General features: G+C 37.5%; 1 protein-coding gene across 3 annotated transcripts in view; it reads right to left on the bottom strand.

Moving 5' to 3' along the window:
- LOC105469070 (potassium inwardly rectifying channel subfamily J member 16) overlaps positions 1-25771 on the bottom strand; it is a 209297-nt gene that overhangs the window by 56116 nt on the left and 127410 nt on the right. Inside the window, exon 1 of one of the 3 annotated variants that reach the window (XM_011719650.3) lies at positions 4572-4713. The exons of 1 other annotated variant lie outside the window; for it this stretch is intronic. Coding sequence is in view for 1 of the 2 variants with exons in the window: in XM_011719649.2 (XP_011717951.2) it covers positions 3220-3312 (93 nt within the window). In the remaining variant the exon portion in view is untranslated. Of the gene's footprint in view, positions 1-3219; positions 3925-4571; positions 4714-25771 lie in introns of those variants that run through there. One more of the 3 variants, XM_011719649.2, reaches the window with a different exon arrangement.

Here is a 25771-nt window from a genome sequence, read left to right as displayed (position 1 = left end):
ATTTTTAGGCAGCTCCATTATATGAAATTTAATATTTATATGATTACTAAAGTATGATTCTTAATTTCTCTTACAGAAATGGAAGCTTGAAACATATAATGTCTAATAACTGGATGGCAAAAGACAATCAGGATGAAGTTGGATTCTGTTATCGTGATGTTTAATTTTATGTGTCAACTTAGCTAGGCTATGGTACCCAGTTGTTTGATAAAACACCCATCTGGATATTGCTAGGAAGATACATATTAGATGTGAGGAACATTTCTCATCTGTAGACTTTCAGAAAAGCAGATTATTATCCTCCATCATGTAGATGGGTCTTATCTAATCGGTTGCAACCCGTAAGAGCCTGGGAAAGGAGGTCTGCTTCAAAAGTGTAACATACAAATTCCGTCCAAGTTTCCTATTCAGGCATACTCTGCAGATTTGAACTCACTACTGCAATGTCAACTCGTACTAGAATTTCTACCAGCCCGCCCTACAGATTTCATACTCGCCAGCCACCATAATTGCTTTAGCCAATTCCTTAAGATCTCTCTGTGTTTTTCTCCCTCTCGCTCTCCTGTATCCTGTTTCTTCTGTTTCTCTAGAGATCCTTGACTAATAACCAAACGTTAGGAGAAGAAAAAGACCATTTTAAGAGAACTGTCAGAGTTGCTGACAGTGGAAAATCTTGTAATAGAGTTCATAGTGAAAATGGTATTTCAGTGTCTAAAAGTTCTTTTTTTTTTTTTTTTTTTTTTTGAGATAGAGTCTCGCTCTGCCGCCCAGGCTGGAGTGCAGTGGCCGGATCTCAGCTCACTGCAAGCTCCGCCTCCCGGGTTCACGCCATTCTCCTGCCTCAGCCTCCCGAGTAGCTGGGACTATAGGCGCCCGCCACCTCGCCCGGCTAGTTTTTTTTTTTTGTATTTTTAAAGTAGAGACGGGGTTTCACCATGTCAGCCAGGATGGTCTCGATCTCCTGACCTCGTGATCCGCCCGTCTCGGCCTCCCAAAGTGCTGGGATTACAGGCTTGAGCCACCGCGCCCGGCCTAAAAGTTCTTAATTCCACAAGCATGCCCAGGACAATATTAACCTGCCTCAAACCTGGCTATCATCCTCTTGCCTTCCTGGAAAAAAGTTCAATTGGTTGGTGTGCTAATTGTACCTTAGGTTATGATGGTGCTGGATCACTGCATGGCTCTTAATTATTTACAGACATGCCTTTTTCTGCCAGGCTTGGGGCAGGGACCAGGTCTTTGTTATCTTTGTCCCCAGACTGTCCAGTACAGTGGCACTTAATAAATGTTTATTGATTGCGTGAGAACATGGCTCTGATTTAAAATGGGATATAATAAAAAATTAAAATTTACCTAAATAAGAAGTGTTTTTGGTCATGTTTGCTAGAACACACATTTTTCTTAAAAAAAAAAAAAAAAGATAACTGAATATTTGTTTCTCACTTAAAAGGAGAGCAAATCTTACAAAATACCATCTGAAGCCATGTAACCACTTGGAGTCTTTAAAGCTATTTTTGTATAAGGAAAATAAAATTAGGAATGGAGGTGATCTTTCTGGAACATGATAAGGTAAAAATCACCTTTTTTATGCGGAGTTGTTGGATAGATCTCATTTGGGACTGTTTCTTCCCCAGATGATTGAGTTTTTAAAATTTTCTTATACACCTGTCAGCAGTTTCAGATCTAGTTTTAGGAGGGGGAGAATGCAGAGCCACGGTAGCTGGTCAAAGTTGCATTTAATAGTGAGAAGCCTCTATTAGAATGTTATGTTTTGCATCCAAATCCTTGATTTCAGAGTAGAACTTTCTGGAGCAAGGTGAGGGAAAAAATCTGATCCTATCTTTTTCATTTAAAAGCAGCTATACAAAAAATAAAGTCATCCACCCCTTGTGTTTAACAGAGTGAAAGAACTGCAAAGCCTAGAGTCCATAGGGCCTAAAGCACAATGATAAAAAGAATTCTCCTCCTGGTCTGCAGAGGCTAACCAGCTAAGAAAGCAAAATGTAACTATCTTTGTACAGGAAAGCATTCTTCATGCAATGCATTTCAGAGTACCTCATGCAACGCATTTCAGATAAACCATCATTTTGTTTTTCTGAAGCTGGGACTTTGGGCCTAAAAAATTTATCCAAGAATCAGCTCTTTGAGTTTACTTTCACTTCCCATAGACATTTCAGAAGATGAGTCCTTATTACCATGGTTTCCAGCAAGGGGACCATTTGGAGATGCCAAAGCTGATGGATGGACTCACCAAAATTCAAGGAAAAAACAAAAACAAAAACAAAAAAACACCTAATAAGGAAAGAGGCATTTGGAGAAAGACTTCTAATTCTTTTTACTGTACATAAAATCTACTTTTACTTAGATTTCTTAGTTGCCTGTCTCTTGACAACATCTGGTTTGAGCTACAGAGGGCCTGGCTTCTGTGTTGAGATTTGTGTTTCCCTTACAAGTTTCATGTTGGTGAGCATGTTCTTAGCCTCAGCACAGCCTTGATGTTCAGAAACCTTTTTCTTTACTCCATTGGGTACACTGGAGGAGCCTGTCTTCATTTGCTCTCATGCTTACGCTAATTCTGCTCATTCTCACATCTATATTTGTTCACTTCTATCATCAGCCTGTCATCCACAATACTCCTATCTCTCCACCTGTCTAAATCTACACTTCCCATGGTCTTTTCTAACCTCCAAAACCTTCTCTGACCCTTGTAGCTTGCAGAATCCTATCTGTATTGGTAAAAATTATGGCACATCTAAATGACCTCACGGATTCCTTGCTACTCTCACTCCTGCAATTTTGCTTCAGCCACACTGGCCTCTGCTGTTTTGTTAACTTGCCAGGCACACCTCAGCTTTAGGGCTGTTCCATCTGCCTGAACTGCTCTTCTCCAAGGATTCTACATGGCTCACTTCCTTGCCACCTCCAGGTCTTTGGCTAAATATCACCCCCTTAGTGAAGACTTCTTTGACATTCCATTTATCAATGGAAAATGTTGGGAGGTAGCTTTGAAAATGGCTCCCAATGATCTTCTTCTGCTGGAACTCAAGTTCTTACATAAGGACAAGTGGTGGGCTTTACTAATTTAACAAAGAGAATACCTGGATTGTTTTGGTGCCAAATATTGATTTCAATGCCCTTTACATATTTTACCTCAAATTATACATTTTTTCCATTTCTAATTTTCAATTAATTTATATCCAAGTCTTAACTTGTACTCACCACTAAGCTATATAATAGAAGAAACACGTATTTTTCAATATCCTCGAAGACTCTTGTTCTCTCCCAAGTTGAAATTCTTGTTGAGAAAAACATATCAAAATCAAATATTGCATTCCCCTCCCAATGCAGTCTTTTCTTCCAGTTTCAAATGTTATCAGGGTCCTGTTGTGTATGAGACTAATAATCTTAGATTTATCACAATTATCATGTTCTAAAAATAAACTTAAGCAGGATTACATCTCTTAGTTACTCAAGCTCTCTCTCTCTCTCTCTTTCTCTTTCTCTCTTGCTTTTGACTTGAATTGAACTCTGGACCTTGTTCACTTTTAAATTCTTTTTGGCTGAATTTCAGGAATTCCTTGAACGTATTCTGCAAAACAGCTGTGGTTTGGGTACTTCATGTTCCTTTATTGGTTAAAATCTGACATAAAGAGTGGCTGGTCTACATTTCCCATACTAAAGTAACAAAGGTGCATTCATGTATTTTTTTTATTCTTAAGAATCTGGCTCTCACTAGCCATAGGAGTAATATTTAGCAGAAATACTCTAGTACTCTTTTTCTAAAGACCTTTCAGTCCATATAATATGCATGATCACAATTCATCTGGCTTATAGAAAAGTTATTATTTACTACCTAAATATAACAACAAGGGAAACTGTTCAATTATATATGTTAGAGAATTCATGGCATCCAGAGAGCAAATTTTTACAAGCTCACACTTTTCTGAATAAATACTCAAAATAAAATGTTAAGATTTTAATTGATAAGAGAAAAAAAAAAGCTTTAAAGGGATTAAGGTGAAAACAAAAGGAGAAAATTCTTCACTTTGAATTTATGTTAAAATAAATGCAGAAAAAATGGATCTTTTATTTCCTTTCAATGATTATACACAACTCTAAAAACTAGTCAATGTATATTTTCTCTGAGTGTTTTAAGGGAGGGGGCATAAAATACATATTTTTCAATATTTGCAGTTATATGTTCATAAGTGCATAAAGATGCAATAATCTGGTTCTGAAAGACATGACAGAATACTCCATATGGTATGAATATAATAAAGCCACTTTTAGACATTTACAAATATAATAGCAGGCAAGGGCTGTTTAACAGACTCCGTAAACACCAATGTGAGACTACTTTTGACCAAAGCTTCAAAATAATTTAAGGACACACTGCTTGATTCCTACTTAAAGCAGTTGGATAAAAAATTAAATTATCTTCATTGCATTTAATTGATCATTAATATTTACATTGGCTGGAAACAGAGCGTTGCTGCTCTCCAAACACAGATGCCAGCAAGAGCAAAACATAGACTGAATGACGCTGTATCCATAGCAATAATAGCACTTACCTTTATTCACTGTCCCCACAGAGAATCTATGAGCTAGGTGCTCTCAGCTGGGCAATAGTAAGAATGCTCTTTAGTTAATAATAAAGGAAAGAAAAGCTCCAGACACCAAGAACCTGGGTTAACCATTGACACTGGTTTGTTCCTACAGTTCCTCCCTGGGATCTACATAGGTAGCCCCTGGCATCTTATCAAGCAAGCCATAGCCAGTCAGCTGTGGCAGCGATTACCTCACCACCTCTGTACCGCTGGAGGAGGTACAGTGTGAAGGTCACCCAAGTATATCCTGACCAAGTTTTTACTTGATCAGGGATACAAAGGAAGAAGATTTGCTGGGCCAGAAATACGCTCAACGATGCCAGTAAGTGACTCAGATATTTACAAACAGGATTGTTGAGAGATGACCTATGGAAATGCCCATGCTAGTTTTCAGACTCTGTTGGAACAGTACAAATAAATCCTTTTCATCAGAACTGTTTGTCTACATCTTAGCAGCTGAGGATTGGGATTGCATGCTGATGAAAAGTGAGACAGGCTAATGACAGGTAGTTAAGCATCCATTCATTCTTTTATTTACCAAACCTTTAATGGTTATTTGTCCTGTGCTGCACAGTTCCACAGAACTGGAGTTCACAGCTGATGAGCCCTCTGACTAATCAACATGGATGGCAGAAACTGGGGTTGGAAAGTCTTCCTTTCCTCAATGCCAGGAATCAGAGACTGAGATGGCGAATGCAATGCACGCTGTGGTATGGGTTTTGCCTGGCAGTAAGTCCTAATGGGTTAAATAAAATGGTGAGGTGGTCATGTGGTCAGTGATCTCCAGGAGGTAGAAAAGTGAGTGATCAAGGAAGAGGTACGTTTATAATGCTACAATCAAGAGAAAGAGCCAGAAAATGTGAAAAGCAGCCATAGGGAACTAAAGAAATAACCACCCGAAGCTCTTCAGAACCTGGGGGAGTTGTGTCCAGGAGTGCTCAACAGAAGTGTTATGCTAACAAGGAATTACTTTTTCTCTTACTCCACAGAGCAGTGGCAGCCAGGGGATCTAGGGAACCGCGTCAGGCTTGGTTAACACTGCAAATTTAAGAGGACTTTTCTAGGTTCTTGCTGTTTGAGGGCTGTTAGAGTTTTGTTTCCGTTTTTTAAAGCATACACACTTGAGGAAGTGGACTTCTATGTTGGCACCACCACTTACTAGCTGTGTGACACTGAGAAGCTGCTTAACCTTTCTGCTACTCCATTTTCTCATCTGTCCAATGGGGATGATAATAGCAACAACAACAACACCTACCACAGATAGATAATTCGTGTTCCAAACTCTTAGCTGTCACTAAGGTATTCACATTCCGATAGGAAGACCTGTTTTGCAGCTTCTTACACAGTATCTGCAGAAGAGTTTGAACACCCCAAAGGACCTATCTTTTCAGTCATCAATAAATCTCAGGTAAGCCGTGAATACAGAGGTTGCCTTTTCTGTTAAAAAAAAAAAAATTGAAGACTAAACAAATGCCTACATTTCCATGACAATTGCAGCAACTCTCATTGTGGTTTATCCATGATGTTATTCAATATTATCACTTAACGCTGCTCGATTACTGCCTTGTTTGAAAGCACAGCACACTTTGTTAGAGTTCTATCCCAAAAGACTTTCTAAACAAAAAACACAAAAATTGACAAGACTCCCTCTGCTCTGCAAAGACAATTTCAGGAAAGGTGATTTTGTGTGGGTGAGCGTTTGGATTGATCTGAGAAGATGAGGCATCTAAACACAGCGTAAAAACAGACCATGGAGAAGAGCAAGATAGGAGGCAAGATGGGGAAACTGGATGGATTCCCAACTCCAACTGAGTCAGATCGTCACTGCGTGGCTTCATTTCTTTGTTTGAAGTAAATTCCCAGAATATCAGACACACCCATACTTACATGTAAGTAGAAAAACACTTTCTAAAGCCAAATAAATAAAAATGATATCTGGATTGGCTTTTCTGTTACATGTCTATGCCTCCTCAGCCTACCTTAACTGAAAATTAACTTCATTGAAGTTCAGCTTTTGTGAACTTTAATCCTCCCCCAAACAGAAAGAGAAACTGAGGCAAATTGAAGTGGCATGTTCAAGATTTGTCAAATTACAAGAATTTGTTACTTGAATGTAGAAATCTAAGTGATAAATAATTGTCTTTTTCAATAATCTGTAATGTATTGCTGTTCTGACATTTCAGTATTGGCCTAAGAGGAAGTTACATTGTACAAAGGGGTTACTTATTAGAGAGAACACTCTAACTCCAGCATTGGAAGACTGTGACTTGCCCCCAGTTTTTGTAAGGACTCCAAGCTAAGAATGGTTTTCACAATTAAAAATAGTGGGGGGGAAATTAAAAGAAGAAGAAGATTTGTGACATGAAAATAATATGAAATTCACATTTCTGTGTCTATAAATCATGTTTATTGGTACACAGGCCTATCTTTTTTTTTTTTTTTTTTTTTTTTTTACTTACTGTCAATGAAGGCTTCATATTACACAACAGAATTCAGTGACCTTCAAGACCTCAACAGAGGCCGGGCGCGGTGGCTCAAGCCTGTAATCCCAGCACTTTGGGAGGCCGAGACAGGCGGATCACTAGGTCAGGAGATCGAGACCATCCTGGCTAACACGGTGAAACCCCGTCTCTACTAAAAAATACAAAAAACAAGCCGGGCGAGGTGGCGGGCGCCTGTAGTCCCAGCTACTCAGGAGGCTGAGACAGGAGAATGGCGTGAACCCGGGAGGCGGAGCTTGCAGTGAGCTGAGATCCGGCCACTGCACTCCAGCCTGGGCGACAGAGCGAGACTCCGTCTCAAAAAAAAAAAAAAAAAAAAAAAAAAAAAAGACCTCAACAGAGACTGTGGTCCTTAAAGCCTAAAATATTTTGCATCTGGCCCTTTACAGAAAAAAAATAAGAAAAAAAATCTAGCTAAGCCATAAAATCCACTCTTCTCCAAAGGAAGGTTCCTCTTTTCTGATTAATGATTTTCCTCTCACCGTTAAGTCCAAGTCAACTGCATTTCTATGACTTAAAATCCTATCTTTCCTTCAATATTCCTTTTACTAACTCTTTCCTTGCCTACTATAAATATCAATAAATAATTTCAAAAATAATAATAAAGAATAATACTCTTTAAAGGCACTATGTTTTTCATTCTATATATTTTAGCTTTTAGTTGCACGTCTTACTTCCTTTACTAAACTCTAAATATTAATGGGTAGGAACTTACTAAATCTTATTCATCTTTTTTTTTTAATTTTTAATTTTTGTGTGTTTTCAGATGGGGTTTTCCTGTGTTGTCCAGGCTGGTCTTGAACTCCTGGACTCAGGCAATCCTCCCGCTTCAGCCTCCGGAGTAGCTGGGACTATAGGCATGCGTCATCATGCTTGACTCCCTCATTCATCTTTGAGTCCAACCAAGTGACTAACAGAAAGCTAGAATTCAGTACTAATAATACTAAGCAATGAATGCTTTTCTGAATTAAGCAAACAAACGTATTAGGAAAATAAACCTGTTTGTCTTTTAGAGGTTTCTTCACCTTTTTCTTCAGTTTACTGTCTTAATGAGCTTCCCTATCACTGTCCATCGTCCATCTCTCCTGAGTCCCAAGACCCTCTTGCTGCCCTGATACCACAGCCTTACTAGGTTGTGCCCGAGTTGTCCTCTTGCTTCAGAATCCCAGTTCTCAAAATGTTCCTCTGAAGTGTCTCGATCACTTGAAGAGCTCTGTGTGTTTTATTGTGTTTCAAACCCTTCAGACCATATGGAATCAGAGGCAGAAGGAAAAGGGGGAAAAGAGCGAACTTGAATTTTCTTCCTCAAGGAGCAATTTTCCTAAGATTGAAATGAAAATTCCCATTCAGCATTTTCCTAAGACGATGTACTGTACTTCAACAATTATTTAAATAAAATGGATGAAATTGGCTGTATCATTTGAAAGAATCTGATACATTGAATCATGCTACATTATCTCTCCCAGAGTGGGGAAAATGGAAAGAATACCTTAAAAAAATCTTTCCTGGATGTTTAAGTTATATAGGTTTATTGTAGATACTATGAATAAGAGTGCAAAGAGGGCAGTAAAAAACAATCACAAGTCTCAATTTTCTTTCGTCAAATTATTTCCAGTCATTTTCTCTACTGTCTTAAGATAAAGTTGAGATTCAGTCAGATTTACAATTTTGAATCTTGCTTTTTAACCCTAGTCAAGGAGCTCTTGCCTGAATGCAAAGGAATGCATTTCCAACCATGGAATTCCCAACATGCAGGAGCTTTGAGTGAAGCAGATTTTTAGAGCATGTGTACTGGCTTTTTAGTACTCTCCAATCACAGCCACATTGACTGATATGATCTACGCTACGTTTTGGGGATTACTTGAAACCATACCTTGAGAGAGCTTTATAAACTATCATGTATCCACCAGATGTGACCCAGCATTTGAAGGGCATCCCCAAGTATTAGGTAAATTCTATTCTTCTGCAAGAAGTGCTTATAAATTGAAAAGTTATCCTTCTCAAAAAAGAAAAAAAAAAATGCTTTCCATGGGAATAGGAATTGTGTCGAAGGTAACTGATTTCATTTCAAAACATGCCCTCATTTTAAAGGCTAGTTTGCTCTTATTAATTCTTTTGCTATCCAAGGAGAGATTTCAAATAATTACTTGGATACTTCAAGCCCCAAACCCATAACTGGTTTCATTACCACATTGACTATTTTATTAGGAGGTATTTAAAGGAGATTAATCTGCTTTTATCACGTCCTCCGTTCTTAACTTTTCATAGAAGGCATAATCCTTTTCTTCCCAACTTGTGCTCTTTCAAACCTCAGGAATGAATTGCAAAAATGAATATTCTTATTGCCTCGCTCCCTTCCAAGATAGCTTTTTCTAATGCTTTTCTTCCCCCTAAAATAAGAATTAAAAGTGATATTTCTTTTGACAGCTGGTAACTAATCCCACCTTAGCAGGAAGGAGAACAGGAAGCCAGCAAAGGAATTTTCCATTCCCGTCTCTTTTAATTTTCCCCCACATCAGGTATTTTTCAAAATCTAGACATTTCCATTGAGCTGTATATCTTCTTGTTTTGTCTACCAGAGTCACGTGTTCTTCAACTTCTCCTCTGCTGATGAGAAACCTGACTGAGTTTATGTTTGTATTTGGAGGAGGGAGAAATTGAGAACTTTTGAATCTCCAAAGGGAATATAATTGAAATGTGATGCCTTTGCTTATGCAAACAGACTTTTTTCCTTTTGTAAAGATAAAGTTCACACAGCTAGTCCATCAAACCACAAATCAGAATGTCTCATGTTGTAACAAGAGCTACAGCTTTGATTCCTACAATAAGTCTCTTTTGGTCTGCCTGGCTGCCTTTCTCTATTCCTTTCCCATCTCTCTCCCTCCTTTTTTTTCTCCCTCCCATCCTTCCTTCATTCCTTCCTTTTTTTCTTCTGTTTAATTTAAGGACTCTGTATTTTACTATGCTCCAAGCCCTCCAAAATGCATAGAAGGTGCAGAAGATAAAGGAAAAATAATTAACTCAAATTTGTTTTTCCAAGGAGCAATTCAGTTCAGCATTTTCAAAAAGAAAACAATGTATTCAATTTTTTAATGAGGATTTTTTTAAACGATGAGATTAGTTTTCTAAAGCTAATGGTTTACACAAAGTGTGACCGAAAGGTATTTAGGTAACTTGATGTCATTTCCAATGAAACAGTGTATCTAAGATGATGTCTACGGTAACATGTTCAGTTACATATACTAATAACATCTCTCTAAAACTGAAGCAGACTTTTTCTGAAATGTGTATCTGACCCATATATGGCACACATTTGCCTGGAAGACAGTAGGTGAGAGGGGAGGGGTGGAAAAGTGAGGAGTAAGTTAGAAGGAATAAGTTAATGAGTGCTGGAAGTAGCTGGTAGAGGGAGAGCTAAGCAGAAGGAAACGGAATAAAATGTCCTTATGTTATTTAACAGCTGACAAAAGTAAGCAAAAGAGGAGAAACAGGGAGTCACAGAGCGCTCTGAATTTTCTTTATCAGAGTATGCGGGGGTTACTTATTCTGAAGATTTTTCACTTCTTCAGAAGGAAATTCTTCAATGGCATCAATTAGGTAGAAGCAGCCAAGCATAGGGGCAACATCACTAGAGAAAAATCAGAAAATGGAATTCTCCTGCGAACAGAACTAACCAGATGTTTGACCCTTGTCAAGACACTATTTCTTTGGATCTTAGTTTTCTACTGTGCAAAATAAAACGGTTGGATGCCCTCTATTATCTCTTCTAAATGTACAATTGTTTTCTTTCTTTCCTGCATATTACAATAAAATGAAACTACATAAATAAGGACATAAATTTTGTCTTATTTTTCTTCCACACAGAATACTCAAAGTTTGGCACAGGGCTCAGCCCCATAACATGTGATCAATAAATATATATTTAAGGAATGAATGAATCTATATAAGATGCTATATTTATACAAAGGCAAAAAGACTGATACATTGTTTCTTTTTAAAAAAGATTAATGTAGCCATTTGAATATTTAGTATAGGTGGTTGAATTGGATTCATGTAGACACAGTCTATTTGACAACAAAAAAATATAGTCACACTTATATAGTCTTATAATTTCATATGCTATTGCCCAAATGTAAGTGTTCTCATTAATTATGACTCTTCAAAATGGAACCGTTGGGTATATTTTTGCACATCTTCATCTCATTGTCATCTACACAGGTTGCTAATATTACATTGATTAAAATATAGATCTAGGTAGGCTAGAATGAAAAGAGTTACTGTTCATATTTTACAAGCTCAGAAATCCTGAATTTGGTTGTGGATTTGTATTGTGCTGCATGGAGATAAAATAGAACTTCAATTTTCTTTTTTTCCTTCTTTTTTTTTTAGCCCCCAACAAATTGACTGGCTATATTTATAATGTTCAGTTGTTTCAATAGCTTGTAAACCACAATCCAACTTAGGAAAGAACATACTTCATGTTTTAACTATTTGCTTTGATTTGTGCATGAGACAAAAAAAAAATGAATGAGCCAAACTTAACAAAATTGTATAGACAAATGACTGCATACAATTATTCTAGAGAATTTATTTTGCATTTATGATTTCCTTTATCCTAATCTCTGCATTTCAAAAAACATAATACACTGTCTGTCACACACATGAACACACACATACACACACACACCCCACACACTACTATTTCAGATATATACATATTAAGGATTGGTAGAAAGATAAGAGGTTAGGTGTATGTATGTTTAATTCACTTTAAAACATTAAAATCTTTGCAAATGTGTTTATATAATGCTAAAATAACAAGATGGCAAATTAAAATATTTTTATTTAGCTTTTGATTTACATGTTATCAAATATGTAAATATTTAGTATTCTGTAAACTAAGCACCTGGGTGATAAATTATTTACTTCTAATAAAGATGCCTTAATGTTATATCAAATGGGCTATATATTATCTAATCCCAAGCCTAAACCACTACCATTTAAAAATTTAATGAAAATGAATTGGATATGAAAACAGTTCAATCTATGTTATAGAATAAAACTAGAACAGACAAAAATAGCACCCTCAAAGATTATGTTTAATATTATCCCAAATAGGTAAATAAAATACGTGAGTTTTAGTGATTTACAAAACAGGTCTTTTAAAGTAAATTTAGAACAAATAAAATCAATGGTTTATCCACAAAGTATTTTAAAAAGGTCAGTGTTACAGATCATTACATTTCTAATACTGAATTTAGAATGGGGTTTAAATGAATTTGTTTTCTCCTCTTATGCAAATTGATATCTCTGTGGAGGGAGGGGTGATTAAAAAAAAACCACACAACAGTGCATGCATATGTGTGTGATGTGTGCACGTGTCTGCTTTAACTGAAAAACTAAGAAACTAATGAAATAACACTCCAGTTGTTTAAATGAATAGAATGTTCTCGAGCAGGTAAAATGTTAGGCTTTATTGAAAGTGAGAAATAGGACTGTTAGCCCTGCGTTTCTGATTCCTGAGCCCACCAATTTTTCTTTGCCTGCCCAAAGAGCCAAAAGCCATATAATATCCCAGCAGAACAGAACATGTAAGGTTAACCTTCTCCTTCCACTTGAACCAATTTTCACAAAATGGAATCTAGTGGAAACACACACACACATACACACACACACACACACACACACACACACACACAGCTCCCCAAATGCACATTGAAAAGTAATCCATTTTTCACTCATCAGATAACAACACTTAATGACTTGGGTAACTCAGCTCCACTTTCCTATGGCCTTAATGAAAAGGCCAGTTCATTCCATTAGGAAATCAGTGAGATGAATCGTAATGAAAAACTGTGAAATTCTGCCAGGATTTAGCAAAGGCCATGAATAGCCCAGCTTAAAAGTTGAATTTCTTGTTTTCCTTCCTGTGTGGCTCTCTTTGAAAAGACAAGAAAATGGTACATTTGGGCTTCGGAAAATCCATCACAGAGTATGAGGCACTGTCAACTGGTTAGGTTCATCCTAGGTAAATAAAAACCATGGGGGCATTAGGAATACAATGACCAGAGGACAAATTTGAAAAAAAAGACAAAGCAGCATGTTGAGATTTTCTTGCTACTGTAGTGAGGGTGGAGAAGAGATCCTATTTCATAGAAAATAGCACTTGCAGGGCTCAGAGTCCTGGCACATTAAAGTGTTTGGTGTCTCGTGTGCTTGTCACCCATGTGTTCTTTTCTGCCAGCACACTGCTCTCAGTGAGTTACGCTGTTAGTTCCACTATAACGTGACATAGTGGTCCCCAAAATTACCATACTATGCATCATCTTCAGTAAAAATCACAGGACTTTCAACAAAACAGAATTGGGAGCATAACACTCAACAATGTTACCAGAAGTACATTTTTTAAAAAGATAAGGACCTTGGCTAAGCATGGTGGCTCATGCCTGTAATCCCAGCACTTTGAGAGGCCGAGGTGGGAGGATCACTTGAGGCCAGGAGTTTGAGACCAGCCTGGGCAACATAGGCAGACTCCCTCTCTACAAAACATAAAAAATTTAGCTGGGCATGATGGTGCCTGTGGTCCCAGCTGCTCAAGAGGATGAAGCGGGAGGATCCCTTGAGCCCAGGAGTTTGAGGCTACAGTGAGCTAAGATCTTATCACTGCACTCCAGCTTTGGGAACACAGTGAGACTCTTCCTCTTAAAAAATTAAAAATAAAAAAATATGATAATAAATAATAAAAAATAAGAACCTAATGAAAAGGGTAGCATAATTTTGCACATGGTCATTGTTAAGAAATGCATAGATACTATAATAAATACGACAATTTGCCTTGAAAAAATTGAAGTTTACTCATGGAAGTAGGCACTGGAAGAAATGTTTGCTGTTTTTGAGTTATCGTGAAGTTGTCTGAAATCTGATGGAAACTTGTAACACCAGGATGGGTGAGCTTATACCGCACTGTGAACTGAGGTGCCTGGGAGATGATTGATTTTCTGCGTTTATTCTTACATAGATCAATTGAGCTGGGTGCAGATTTTATTGCATTTACTCTCAGAGGCAAAATTTCACATTGGCAAATAGAAAGTTGGCTCAAATTTTATGCTATGCTCAAGCAGACACATGTTCAAATTGTTCCCTCCTATATCAAGTGGATTGGAAGTAATTTGCATTTTAAAAACAAGTCTTATAGTATAATTGACTCTATTCTTGGATTATAACTATTTAATGCCTAAACAGTCAAATGAAGAGTGAAACTTTTTTTTTTAAACTCCATGGAGATTGTCAAAAACCTGTTTGGTGTTTTGCAGACATACAAATAATTCTACTTTTATATATTTTCACCTTTCCACAGTAATACTGTATATACGGTAGCCAAAGAAGTTGTTCAAGAGTTTCTTTTATTCTTATACATGGAGTGCCTTACTGACTAGATTATGTTATCCTTCCAACGCATCTTCCATTTTTTATCCTAGACTTCAATTTTTAATTCTGCTATTTGTTTCAGATCTCAGTTATACCATTCTAGAGCGTATCAGCTCACCAGTGTTACACTCCAGGAAATTTATCTTACCCATGAAACATTCTTTCCTTTTTGCTCATCTAAAGTTAGATTTGGTTGCTGTGGTGGTGGTTCTTGTGTTGTGGGCTTTATTCCCTCAATTCTGTGGCACCAGTTCACTTACATAAAACACCCAAAGTAAATGCTTTTCAATATATCTCATCTGGTTTTTCAGCCATGTGCAGATTTACAATCTTCTCTGTCTAGGAATCTCACTTTTCCTAAAGTCTTTTACAAGGATCCAATGTATATATAAAACAACAGGAACACCCACACCACGCTTGGCCTCTTTTCCATCATGTTTTTAATGCTAACCAAAGAAAACAACCTATAAAACACGCACACACGTATGTACACGGCAGATTTTCTTGTAAACATCCCTTCCATGATTAAATTGATTCCTGAGGAATTGGCTAAGATTACCAGTACCAAAGGTCATTTTCAAAACTTCCTGTGTCCCTGAAAATGTTTTGTGTTAATAATATGCATTAGTTTTATAGCCACTTAAGAATATCCCTTTTATGTCAAAGCAGAAACAGAGAGCCAAGATGAAAACAAGGAGAAAATCCCAACACCTCTATAGAATCAAACGAATATCGACTTTTGAAAATAAAAGCAGAGTTTTGAAAGACCCACTAACAGATTCAGTCTCTTGATACTTTATCTGAAGGCCTACAGACAGAAAGCAACGGGAAGCTGTCCCATTCAGGGACAGAATCCATGAATTGATCTGGACAGGATGATAGATGAGGAACAGGGGAGAAAGTCAGGGCTAGGATCTCTCTCACACACACACAGACACACACAAAAACAGAGGAAACAAATTCTCAATGTTCATAAACTTCCCAAACAAGATTACTTTGCCATTTTTAAAAAAGAAAATAAGACTGGGCACGGTGGCTCACGCCTGTAATCCCAGCACTTTGGGAGGCTGAGACTGGCGGATCACCTGAGGTCGGGAGTTCAAGATCAGTCTGACCAACATGAAGAAACCCTGTCTCTATTAGAAATACAAAATTAGCCAGGCGTAGTGGCGCATGCCTGTAATCCCAGCTACTCAGGAGGCTGAGGCAGGAGAATCGCTTGAACCCAGGAGGAGGAGGATGAGGTGAGCTGAGATCACACCATTGCACTCCAGCCTGGGCAAAAAGAGTGACACTACGTCGCAAAAAAAAAAAAAAAAGAAAAAGAAAAAGAAAAAAACTTTAGAGAACTTTTAAAACTTCACAACATTTAGGAATTTTTTAAAAAAGTATAAATCCGTAAATATCTATCTATCAACCACCCCTGGTCCTTCCTGGGGAACTTTGCCTGTCCTGCCAAATGAGTATAGTATGTGAATGCGATATTTGCTTTCTAGAATTGAAAGGAAATCGGTATATGTTTCATACAGGGAGACAAGATTTCATTGATGTCTTACCTATATTCTTTGAAGACAAATGTTTCCATTCCCTTTATGAAAGCAATATATTTTGCTTTGTCAGAATGACAAATTGAAATACGAAACACAATTCACTTTCATAAACCATAGATGGCTAAAGAGTCACTTTTCTTTTTTTCTTGAATACTAGAAATTATCAAAACCTGAAGTTTGATTGAGTAACTATCCCAAATCTCCCAAGATTGCTCATGAGCTTTCTAAAGTTTTAGGCAGACAAGGGGAATTTTTTTTTTTTTTAAATCAGATTCTTTTTAAAATGGGAACTCAAATTACCAATGCCCTGCCCTTATTGGGTTACTGTTGTCATATGCTACATGAGATACTTTGTCTCATATGATTGTAATTACCAACATAACCAAGCTATTAGAGTACTGCATCATGGCCGGCCTATAATACTGTCTAAAGTGATTTATCAAAAAAAAAGAAAGAAAGAAAGAAAAAGAGCTACAGATAAATGAGCTATAGGGATTCCAGAGGCAGAAACTTTGAATTGTACTGTGTATTCGATTTGATAGCCTGGTCTGAAGCCCACTCATTTGGTCCAGCTCAGATATCAGTATTTGGAGGAGAGCAAAAAACAGTGTAATCAGCCCAAAGTACTCATGTCTCCTCAGTTCTAAGCTTGTGACAGGTGACATGTGTATAGATCCTTGGGACAGAAGGGGTAAGAAATGAGAAGAGCCTCGTGGTGAGAAAAGCCAGCTGAAACTCCTAAATATAAGTGCAAGTTGTTTGAGTAAAAAAGGGGAGTCAGTGGGAGAAAATTCCACAAGGAAATTATCATGTCGAGCTATGAATAGCAGCTATCTCCTATGTAGCATTTGCTAAGTGTCAGGCAGTCTGCTACGTGCCTTGTGTGTGTTATCTTGCTTAATCCTTCTAACCCTCCTTGCAAGTAAATACAAAATCATCACTCCCATTTTACAAATACAAATATTAGCCCAAAAAAGTTAACCTCAAAGGCACACAGCTAGTAAGGGTGCCAGGTTCTCTTCATCAGCGTTCTCCCTCCCACTCCCATCCTTTTGCATATGGTACCTGGGGCAGACTAGAAATGACCTGGTCGGTGTCTTTAATCTAAGCAAGAAATGTACTCTGGACTTAAAATTATTTTTTTAGGTGTTCTGTAAAGAGGAAAATGCACATTGGCAGAGCCCAGGAATTGACTGAATGTTAATTTTCCTAGATGTTGCAATTATTTTGAAAGGAAGTAGGAAGCAGCAGGAGCCAAACTTCCTTTAAGTCTCATCTTCACCATGAGTGGGCCAACGCGTTGTGTTAGTCATTTTTCTTCCTTCAACTCTCACCATTTCTTGAAAACCTTTCTTTTCCTCTGAGTGTTGGAACAGGGCTTATGTTGTCACCGAAGTCATCTGCAGGGTTAGTCGCGAGAAAACACCAATCTCTCTTGAAATAAGCACGCTTACTGGAGGTCACACAGGGCACTTGATTCATTTCCTGGAACGATTTTGAGCCCTTGAAACTGATACTGATTTGGAAGTGCCTGGATGTTCTGAACACCCAAACCACAGTATCATTGTAAAAAAAGAAAGTCAAGAACTGGTTCTATGGGATTACCCTAATGGCACTTTCATGTGACACTATAAAGAACAGGTTGAAATTTAAGAACTTGAGAAGATCTCAGTAAAGACAAAGAATTATGAGGTTGGAAAGGGATGTTCATTCTCACTTCAAAATCTGCAGGAAAAGTTGCCCAGCTTCATTTGTTCCTTAACTATATTTTAATGACAACAATCCTGTATGGTGACTTCCCCAGAGGGTTACTTCCGGTCAAACAATGTCAATTATAAATTTTAAATCTCACGAGACTGTTTACTTTAGCATTCAATTACCCAAGCTATGTTACTAAATGTTATTATATTGATTTATTTATTTATTGAGATGGAGTCTTGCTCTGTCACCCAGGCTGGAGTGCAATGGCACAATCTTGGCTCACTGCAAGCTCCGCCTCCTGGGTTCTTGCCATTCTCCTGCCTCAGCCTCCCAAGTAGCTGGGACTACAGGCGCCCGCCATGCCCGGCTAATTTTTCGTATTTTCGGTAGAGACGGGGTTTCACCATGTTAGCCAGGATGGTCTCGATCTCCTGACCTCATGATCCGCCTGCCTCGGCCTCCCAAAGTGCTGGGATTACAGGCGTGAACCACCGTGCCCGGCTATGTTATTGTACTCATGGGTAAAATGACCAAATTTCATGAGGAAAAAATAGATCAGGATATATGGTCCAGGCAAATATGTTTCTGATTTGTGAGCTCATTTCCAAATAAACCACATTTAATTATCCCTTTGATGGATTGCTTTTATTAAAAAAACACCTGAGGGAATATAGGCAAACTGCCATAGAAAACCTGATTTCATGGTAATGGGGCATCTTTCTGAAGCATGAAACAAAAATAACTGTCACCATTTTGAAAAACCTTAAAGGCTTAGCAACCTCAATATTCTACCATTTTTATTTATTTTTAAAAATTTTAGTTTATTTTTTTTCAAGACAGAGTTTTGCTCTTGTTGCCCAGGCTGGAGTGCAATGGTGCAATCTCAGCTCACTTCAACCTCCGCCTCCTGGGTTCAAGTGATTCTCCTGCCTCAGCCTCCTGAGTAGCTAGGATTACAGGCATGTGCCACCAGGTCTGGCTAATTTTGTATTTTTTAGTAAAGATGGGGTTTCATCATGTTGGTTGGGCTGGTCTTGAACTCTTGATCTCAGGTGATCCACCCATCTCAGCCTTCCAAAGTGCTGGGATTACAGGGATGAGTCACCATGCCCAGCTATTACCTTATTTTTTTTAAAGGAAGAAGGAAAAGAAGAAAAGAAAGAAGGGAGGAAGGGAGGAACGAAGGAAGGAAGAAGGAAGGGAAGGAAGGAAGGAAGGAAAGAAGGAAGGAAGGAAGGAAGGAAAGAAGGAAGGAAAGAAGGGAAAGAAGGAAAGAAAAAAGTTACTTATCAGCTTGAAAGTTAGAAATACATTAACATTTACATTTCAAGTGAAAGTAACTGAGTTAAAAGATGTGATAATATTTTTAACATTAGCTACTAGTTACAATATTTTGAAACTCATGCAAGTTTGCTTTGAAAACACAAAGGATTCTCATGTATTAACCCGTTAACACACATAAGTCCACTTCAATTTTTTTTTTTTAATTCTGTCTATATAATCTATTTTCTACTATTCAGGATCATCAGTGTGGAATGTTAGAGAGTCAGATAACTAGAATTCAGAATTAGAGTTACAATTTTGTCACATCTAGTAGGCATAATCCAGTGTAATCCAGTTTCACTCCAAATTCGTTTCAATTTTGTCCTCTACTTTCTTGCAGTACTTTGGTCCATGCATTTCAGGAAAGTGGGTTTTTACAAATCATCAGGAGGGAGAAAAAGCCTGGAGGACCAAGAGAACAAAATCTGCTCTATCCTAGAAAAACTGTCCTCTTTCTCTTTTTCTTTCTTGTCTTTGTCTTCTCCTATCCCAGTGATCCCTTGTAAATTTCCTAAAAGTCTGGCTGAGGTCTAGATAGAATTTCAAAATACATACACACAACGGCGGCCAGTGAGGTGGGAATCTCCACACCTTAAACCTTACAAGAATCATTTATAATAAGAATAGATACTTACAGATTTGAGTGAAAGTTTGTTGTTAAACTGTTGAGTCATTTCCAGAAGTCAGACTTTATTTCTTCTTACTTCTACATCACTGAATTAATTTAATCTACCTGAGACCAGAACTCATGAAGATTCGAGGTCTATAGTCTCACACCACCTACTGTTCCCCAGTTTTACATTTATAAGGCTCAGCTGCTCCACCCTGCCCCAGTCTCAGTTAAAATGAAAGGTTTGTCATAGGGGCTAGAACACATCTGTAGTATGAAAATATTTGGGCAAAATTTGTATTGTGTATCTCTTACATATGGATTAGTTTGTTTGCCTAATTGAAAAGGTCTGAAGCCTAGAATCATTAAATATACTGAACCAGTCACTTACTAGAGACCCGTGCATCTTTCATAAACTCACTCCTGCTCCTTCCCAGGCAAAATGTGCTTCCAGAGCACATTGTTCAGGCTCAAGTATCACATTTGTAACTACAAATTCTGATGATTTCTTTGCATATCTCTCTTCCCCCATCATACTATGAACTCCTCAAGGTCCCGTCTTTATCATCTTGGTATCTACCACCCACCCTCCTGTCTCTCTAAGCCTTCATGGTAACTGAGAGGAAACAGGTGCTCAATATGTACTTCTTAAATACATACAAAAACAAACGAAGAAAGGACCTTTGGTTGTCCTTCCTGTGAATTAATGCCTGTTCTTAAGACAAAATTGGGCATATGTTATTTCGCAACTACAGCTGGCCCTGTGTATCCATGGGTTGTGCATGCATAGATTCAACTAACCTCAGAGCAAAAATATTAAAACAAAATAAAATAAAAACAAAAATACAACAAAATAATACAAATAAAAAACAACACAGTATAACATCTATTTATATAGCATTTCCATTGTAAGTAATCCAGAGATGATTTAAAAAAAAAAAACGTGGGAGGATGTGGGTAGGCTATACAGAAGTAATATGACATTTTATGAGTGACTTGGATCCTGAAATTTTAAAGTCACCAAGGGCCCCAGAACCAATCTTCCATAGATACCAAGAGATTACTATATCCTATATCCTTTCTCAGAAAGTGGGCAGGCACTGTGAGATAGAAATTTCTTCCTCAGTCTGATTTTGTCTAATCTTTTTACTATGCCATGAAGGCAAAGCTATAAGCTTCTCATTTGCTGAAGGCAAGCCTGCTTTTTGACTGCATTTTGCAGCCTGCCCTCTGCTCTTCAATTACTCTCATCACACAAAAACACAACGTCATACTTCGGTATGGTTCCATCACTGTAAGAGAATCCACATTTTTCCAGTCTATTAAAAATGACATTTATTATTTATTCATTCTATCCAAGATTAATATGTTTTGAAGGCCTGCTATGTTGCTCTCAGGACTCAGAAAAATAAAATGAGATCTCAATGGTTGGTTGTTGCAATTAGATACCTTCCAAGACTTTAAAAGAATTAAATGAAGACCAACTTTTCTTTAGAATTCTGGCTGATATATCTTAAATAAAGTTTCCTATTGCAGCCATGATTTTGTGGTAGGATTAAAACGATCAAACTGGATAGTCTGAATTTCAGAAATCAATCACTCCTGTTTGTGCAAGAATTCCAAGGAAGGAAAAATGTTGCAGAGGTCAGAGGGCTCATGGTAAGAGAGAAAAGTCCACAGACCCAGTTTCAAAGATCCACCCCCACTAGAAGTGTGATATTCAGCAACAAGACACCTGCATCTGGAGAAGAAACAGGCTTTTAGGGAGTCAGCTGAAAAAGAGTAGCAAAGCCCCAAAATGAAATTGCCTTTGCACCTTTAAGTCTTAAGTAGTAACTGAGAGTTTGTGTCATTGACAACATTGAGTGGAGGGCTATTATGAAGTTGCATTTTTCAATTTTCTCCAGTTGCAAAAGAAAATGTAACAGCTGAATCATAAGTCAGGGCTACAGTACTGCCAAGAGAGTATGAAAGCAATCTAAAGGGTTTTGCTTCTGTGCATGACCCAGCAATTCCAATAGTGAGAAGTTAGAATGGTAAATTTCCTAACAGCTGAAGCCTCTGTCAGAGTAAAGGCAACACCTGACTGATGCATTATCTTCCTACTGAGGCTCTGCATTTAAGAAAAAATTTCAAGTATTTGCTCAGGTAAGTGAGTCTCTCAGACTGAGAGAGAGCCATACATCTCAGGACTTTTAACTCCAGAAATATTTTTAAAAGTAAGAAACACTTTTAGAGGTTTAAGAGAGGTGGGCTACCTGAGCTCTGTTTCTTACCAGCACAACAACATCACCAGATCTTCTGCAATATTAAGATGAAAATATATTAAGACAAAAGATATTATTATCTGAGAAGCATTGGAAGAATCACAGGCTCCATCAATTGGTGGCTAGTAATGTTAAATTTACCACCACCACCACCAACAGAAACAAACAAAACAGTTTCATAGACCTCTCTTACTTGGGTTGGTGTATTATTCTCTGACTACTTAAATGCTAATACATTCATGTTTTAAAATCTCTCCTGTAAAGTTCATCTGTAATAGAAGAGATAAATGTAACACGGTGAGCCTTCAGCATTCATGGTAAACGCTAAGGGTTGATACTGATTAGAAGCTTACCAAAAATTATGGGAAGAGTCTCTTGATGAAATAAAATTTGAGCTTTTAATTCAATTAAATTTAGCTTGTAAATTAAGAATAATTGGGACTTGCTTTAAGGTTTTTAGGTGGAACTTCAGGTCATGTTTCTGTTGATTTAACAAATGACATAGAAGCTCTTATTTTTCAAATACATTTTCCCTCCTGGGTCTCTAGCTCTTTAAGGATTAACTGTTTAAAATGATCTAATCTTCCTACTTGCAGACAGAGACTTAGCTCTAATAATATGATTAATTCGTTTCTCTATCAAATAATAACATGAAAAATATTAGATTCAGGGAATAAACTCCAAAGTCTAATAATTTAAAGATATAATCAGATATATACTATATAAAATAATCCTGTCATTTAGATGTACCTCTCATTTTAAAATATAATAAAACTTGTAGTTTAAAAACCTAAAATCAGCCCTATGAAACATATTAGAAGCTTGGAAGTTGCTGCCACATGTCAAAGTGAAACTGCTTTTGCAAAAAATCTTAAGTGAAGAAATTATGTCAGTGAAATAGATCAGACCTAACTGACCCCATCTTCCTTCTAACCTTGAAACTGTCTTTGTTCATTCCGGGGTGTAGGCCGAACTAGCCTTGGGAAGGAATTTGTAGTTTAAACTCTGAAATAAAACGGATAACAGTCCTTTCCTGAAAAGCCCCTTCTTGTCTGGGGACCAGTCTGCCTTTGTAGGACCAACAAATTAGCTACAAGATTAGAAATGACGGTTTAGGGGCCATGCAGCCTCTGACTGCAAGAGTCTGAACCTCCCCAAAATCGCTCCTGGGAATAACATCACTATAGTAAAGTCTAAGATCAGTGTTTGAGCTATTTACAGACCCTGCATTCTGATGTAGCATATGACACCACCCAGATGACACCACCCGGACTGATAATACAGCTCAGCCAGTTCTGCAATCCCACCCAGGAATGTAAGCCAGCAAGAACTCACTTCGACCTCCTATGAGTTTACCTTCAACACAACCAACCAGTACTCCCAACAAACTATCCTTAAAAACTCTGATCGGGGAGACTGATTTGAGTAATAATAAAACTCCGATCTCCTGCATAGCCGACTCTGCTTGAATTACTCTTCCTCTATTGCAGTTCCACTGTCCTGATACGCCTGCCCTGTCCAGGCAGTAGGCAAGGTGAACCCTTGATTACAAAAGGATGAAGAAACTGAAGAATCAACAACTCTTAGATCGATCAGAGAAGCGAGGGCACAGGGCAAACCGCTGCCTTCAAAATTGGATAAGTCAAGAGGTGAATTAAAAAAAAAAAAAAAAAATCACAGCTTAGTAGAACAGAAACCTCCAAGGGAATCAGTTTTGAGTAGGAAAACCTGAACTGCAATTGATGAATTTCTGGAGGTCAGTGTAAACAAGTCCGAAAGATAAAACTCTAGGGAGATCCAGTCCTGGAGTGGGTGGTTGAGGGGAGGAGAGACACACTTTTGAGTTTTGCCTCCAGGAGTTACACCAAGTTCTCACGGTAAATATTGGCAAAAAAATTTTAAAAATTAAAAATCCCCTCATGCTTCTGGCATGGGAAGGGGAAAGGAGGCATTTTGACATCACTGGAGAGCATTCTTGTCTTCTTAAGAAGATCTCTCATCAGGAGAAACTAGTTAACTAGTTAACTCCTATACCGGGAGAAAATTTTTGCCAAAGACATATCTGATAAAGGACTATTATTCAATATATACAAAGAACTCTTAAATCTCAACAATAAGAAAACAAACAATCTGATTGAAAAAAAAGCCAAAGACTTAACAGCCACCTTATCAAACAGCCACCTATCATATGCTTTTTCATAAGCATATGAAAAAACACTCCATATCGTATGTCATTAGAGAAATGCAAATTTAAAAAACTTGATGCCACTCTATACTTATTAGAATGATCAAAATCCAGAATACTGACATTAAATGCTGGGGAAAATGTGGAGCAACAGGAACTCTGATTTATTGCTGGTGCCAACACAAAATGGTACAGCCACTTTGGAAGACAGATTGGTGGTCTCCTGTAAAACTAAACATACTCTTACCGTATAATCCTGCAATTGAGTCCCTCGGTATTTACCCAAAGGGGATGAAAACTTATGTCACACAAAAATCTGTACTCAAATGTTTATAGTAGCTTTATTGATAATTTCTAAAAATTCAAAGCAACCAAGATGTCCTTTAGTAGGTGAATGGATAAAGAAACTGTGGTACATGTAGACAATAAAATATTATTAAGCACTAGAAAGAAATGGGCTTTCAAATCATACTAAGAGGTAGAGGAAACTTAAATGCATATTACTAAGTAAAAGAAACCCATCTGAAAATTCTATGTACTGCATGACTCCAACTATATGAGATTTTGGAAACCAGAAAAAAGATCAGTGTTTTTCAGGAGGTAGGGGAAGGGAAGTATGAACAGGCAAAGCACAGGGTATTTTTAAGGCAGTGAAACAACTCTATATGATACTATTATGATGGATAGATTCCATTATAAATTTGTCCAAACCCATAGAATGTATAACACTAAGCGTGAATGCTAATGTAAAACTGTGGACTTTGATAGTGATATGTCAGTGTAGGTTCATCAGTTACAGCAAAGGTACCCCTTTGGTGGGGATGTTTGATAACACGAGACGCTATGAATGTTTGAGGGCAGGAGATATGCAGGAAATCTGTGTACCTCCCACTTCATTTTGCTACAAACCTAAAATGGTTCTAAACACTAAAGACTATTCAAAAAAAACAAAAACAAAAACCAATCATTCATGATGGCTTCTTCACTCAAAGGAAAACAGCAAAAGTGTACAATGTTAGTGTTACATATGAATGTTAAATGCATAGGTTGTCAGAGAGACTTTCAAGTGTCATTTCTTCTCTAAGAGCCTCAGTTTCCTCATGTTTTAAATGTAGAACTTGGTTCACAATGATCTTTAATTGTGATATAGCTTAACCTGAAGCAATTAATTACAAAAATGAATACTCGGGAACAAACCGTATTATTTATTCCAAAGACAATAATACAGGCACTATACTTCAGACAGAAGCATCTAGACCAAAGCTGATAGCATTAATTTAATACAATAGATAGAAAAGGAAATCTTGTTTGGTATTATACCAAAAACTTTAAGTTTTTTACTTACCTACTCACAGGCTTAAACTTTCTTGCTTCAGCCCTTTCTTTAAGTTTCTCGTTATCTCTGGCTCAGAAAAGCACTTTTCCTACTCTGGTTAATCTCTCTTATCCCCTTTTATCAGAATCTTGGTCTGATGTCCAGTCCAGTTGGTCTCGTAGGACACCTAGATATCTGTGAAATTCTAAAGCTGATATTATGCTGACACAATGTTCAACAAATGTTCTCTCCTTCAGCCAAACCACATGATCACCAAATATTTG

Source organism: Macaca nemestrina, chromosome 17 (genome assembly GCF_043159975.1).
Source record: "Macaca nemestrina isolate mMacNem1 chromosome 17, mMacNem.hap1, whole genome shotgun sequence".
NCBI lineage: Eukaryota > Metazoa > Chordata > Mammalia > Primates > Cercopithecidae > Macaca > Macaca nemestrina.
This window is presented reverse-complemented; position numbering and strand designations above follow the sequence as displayed.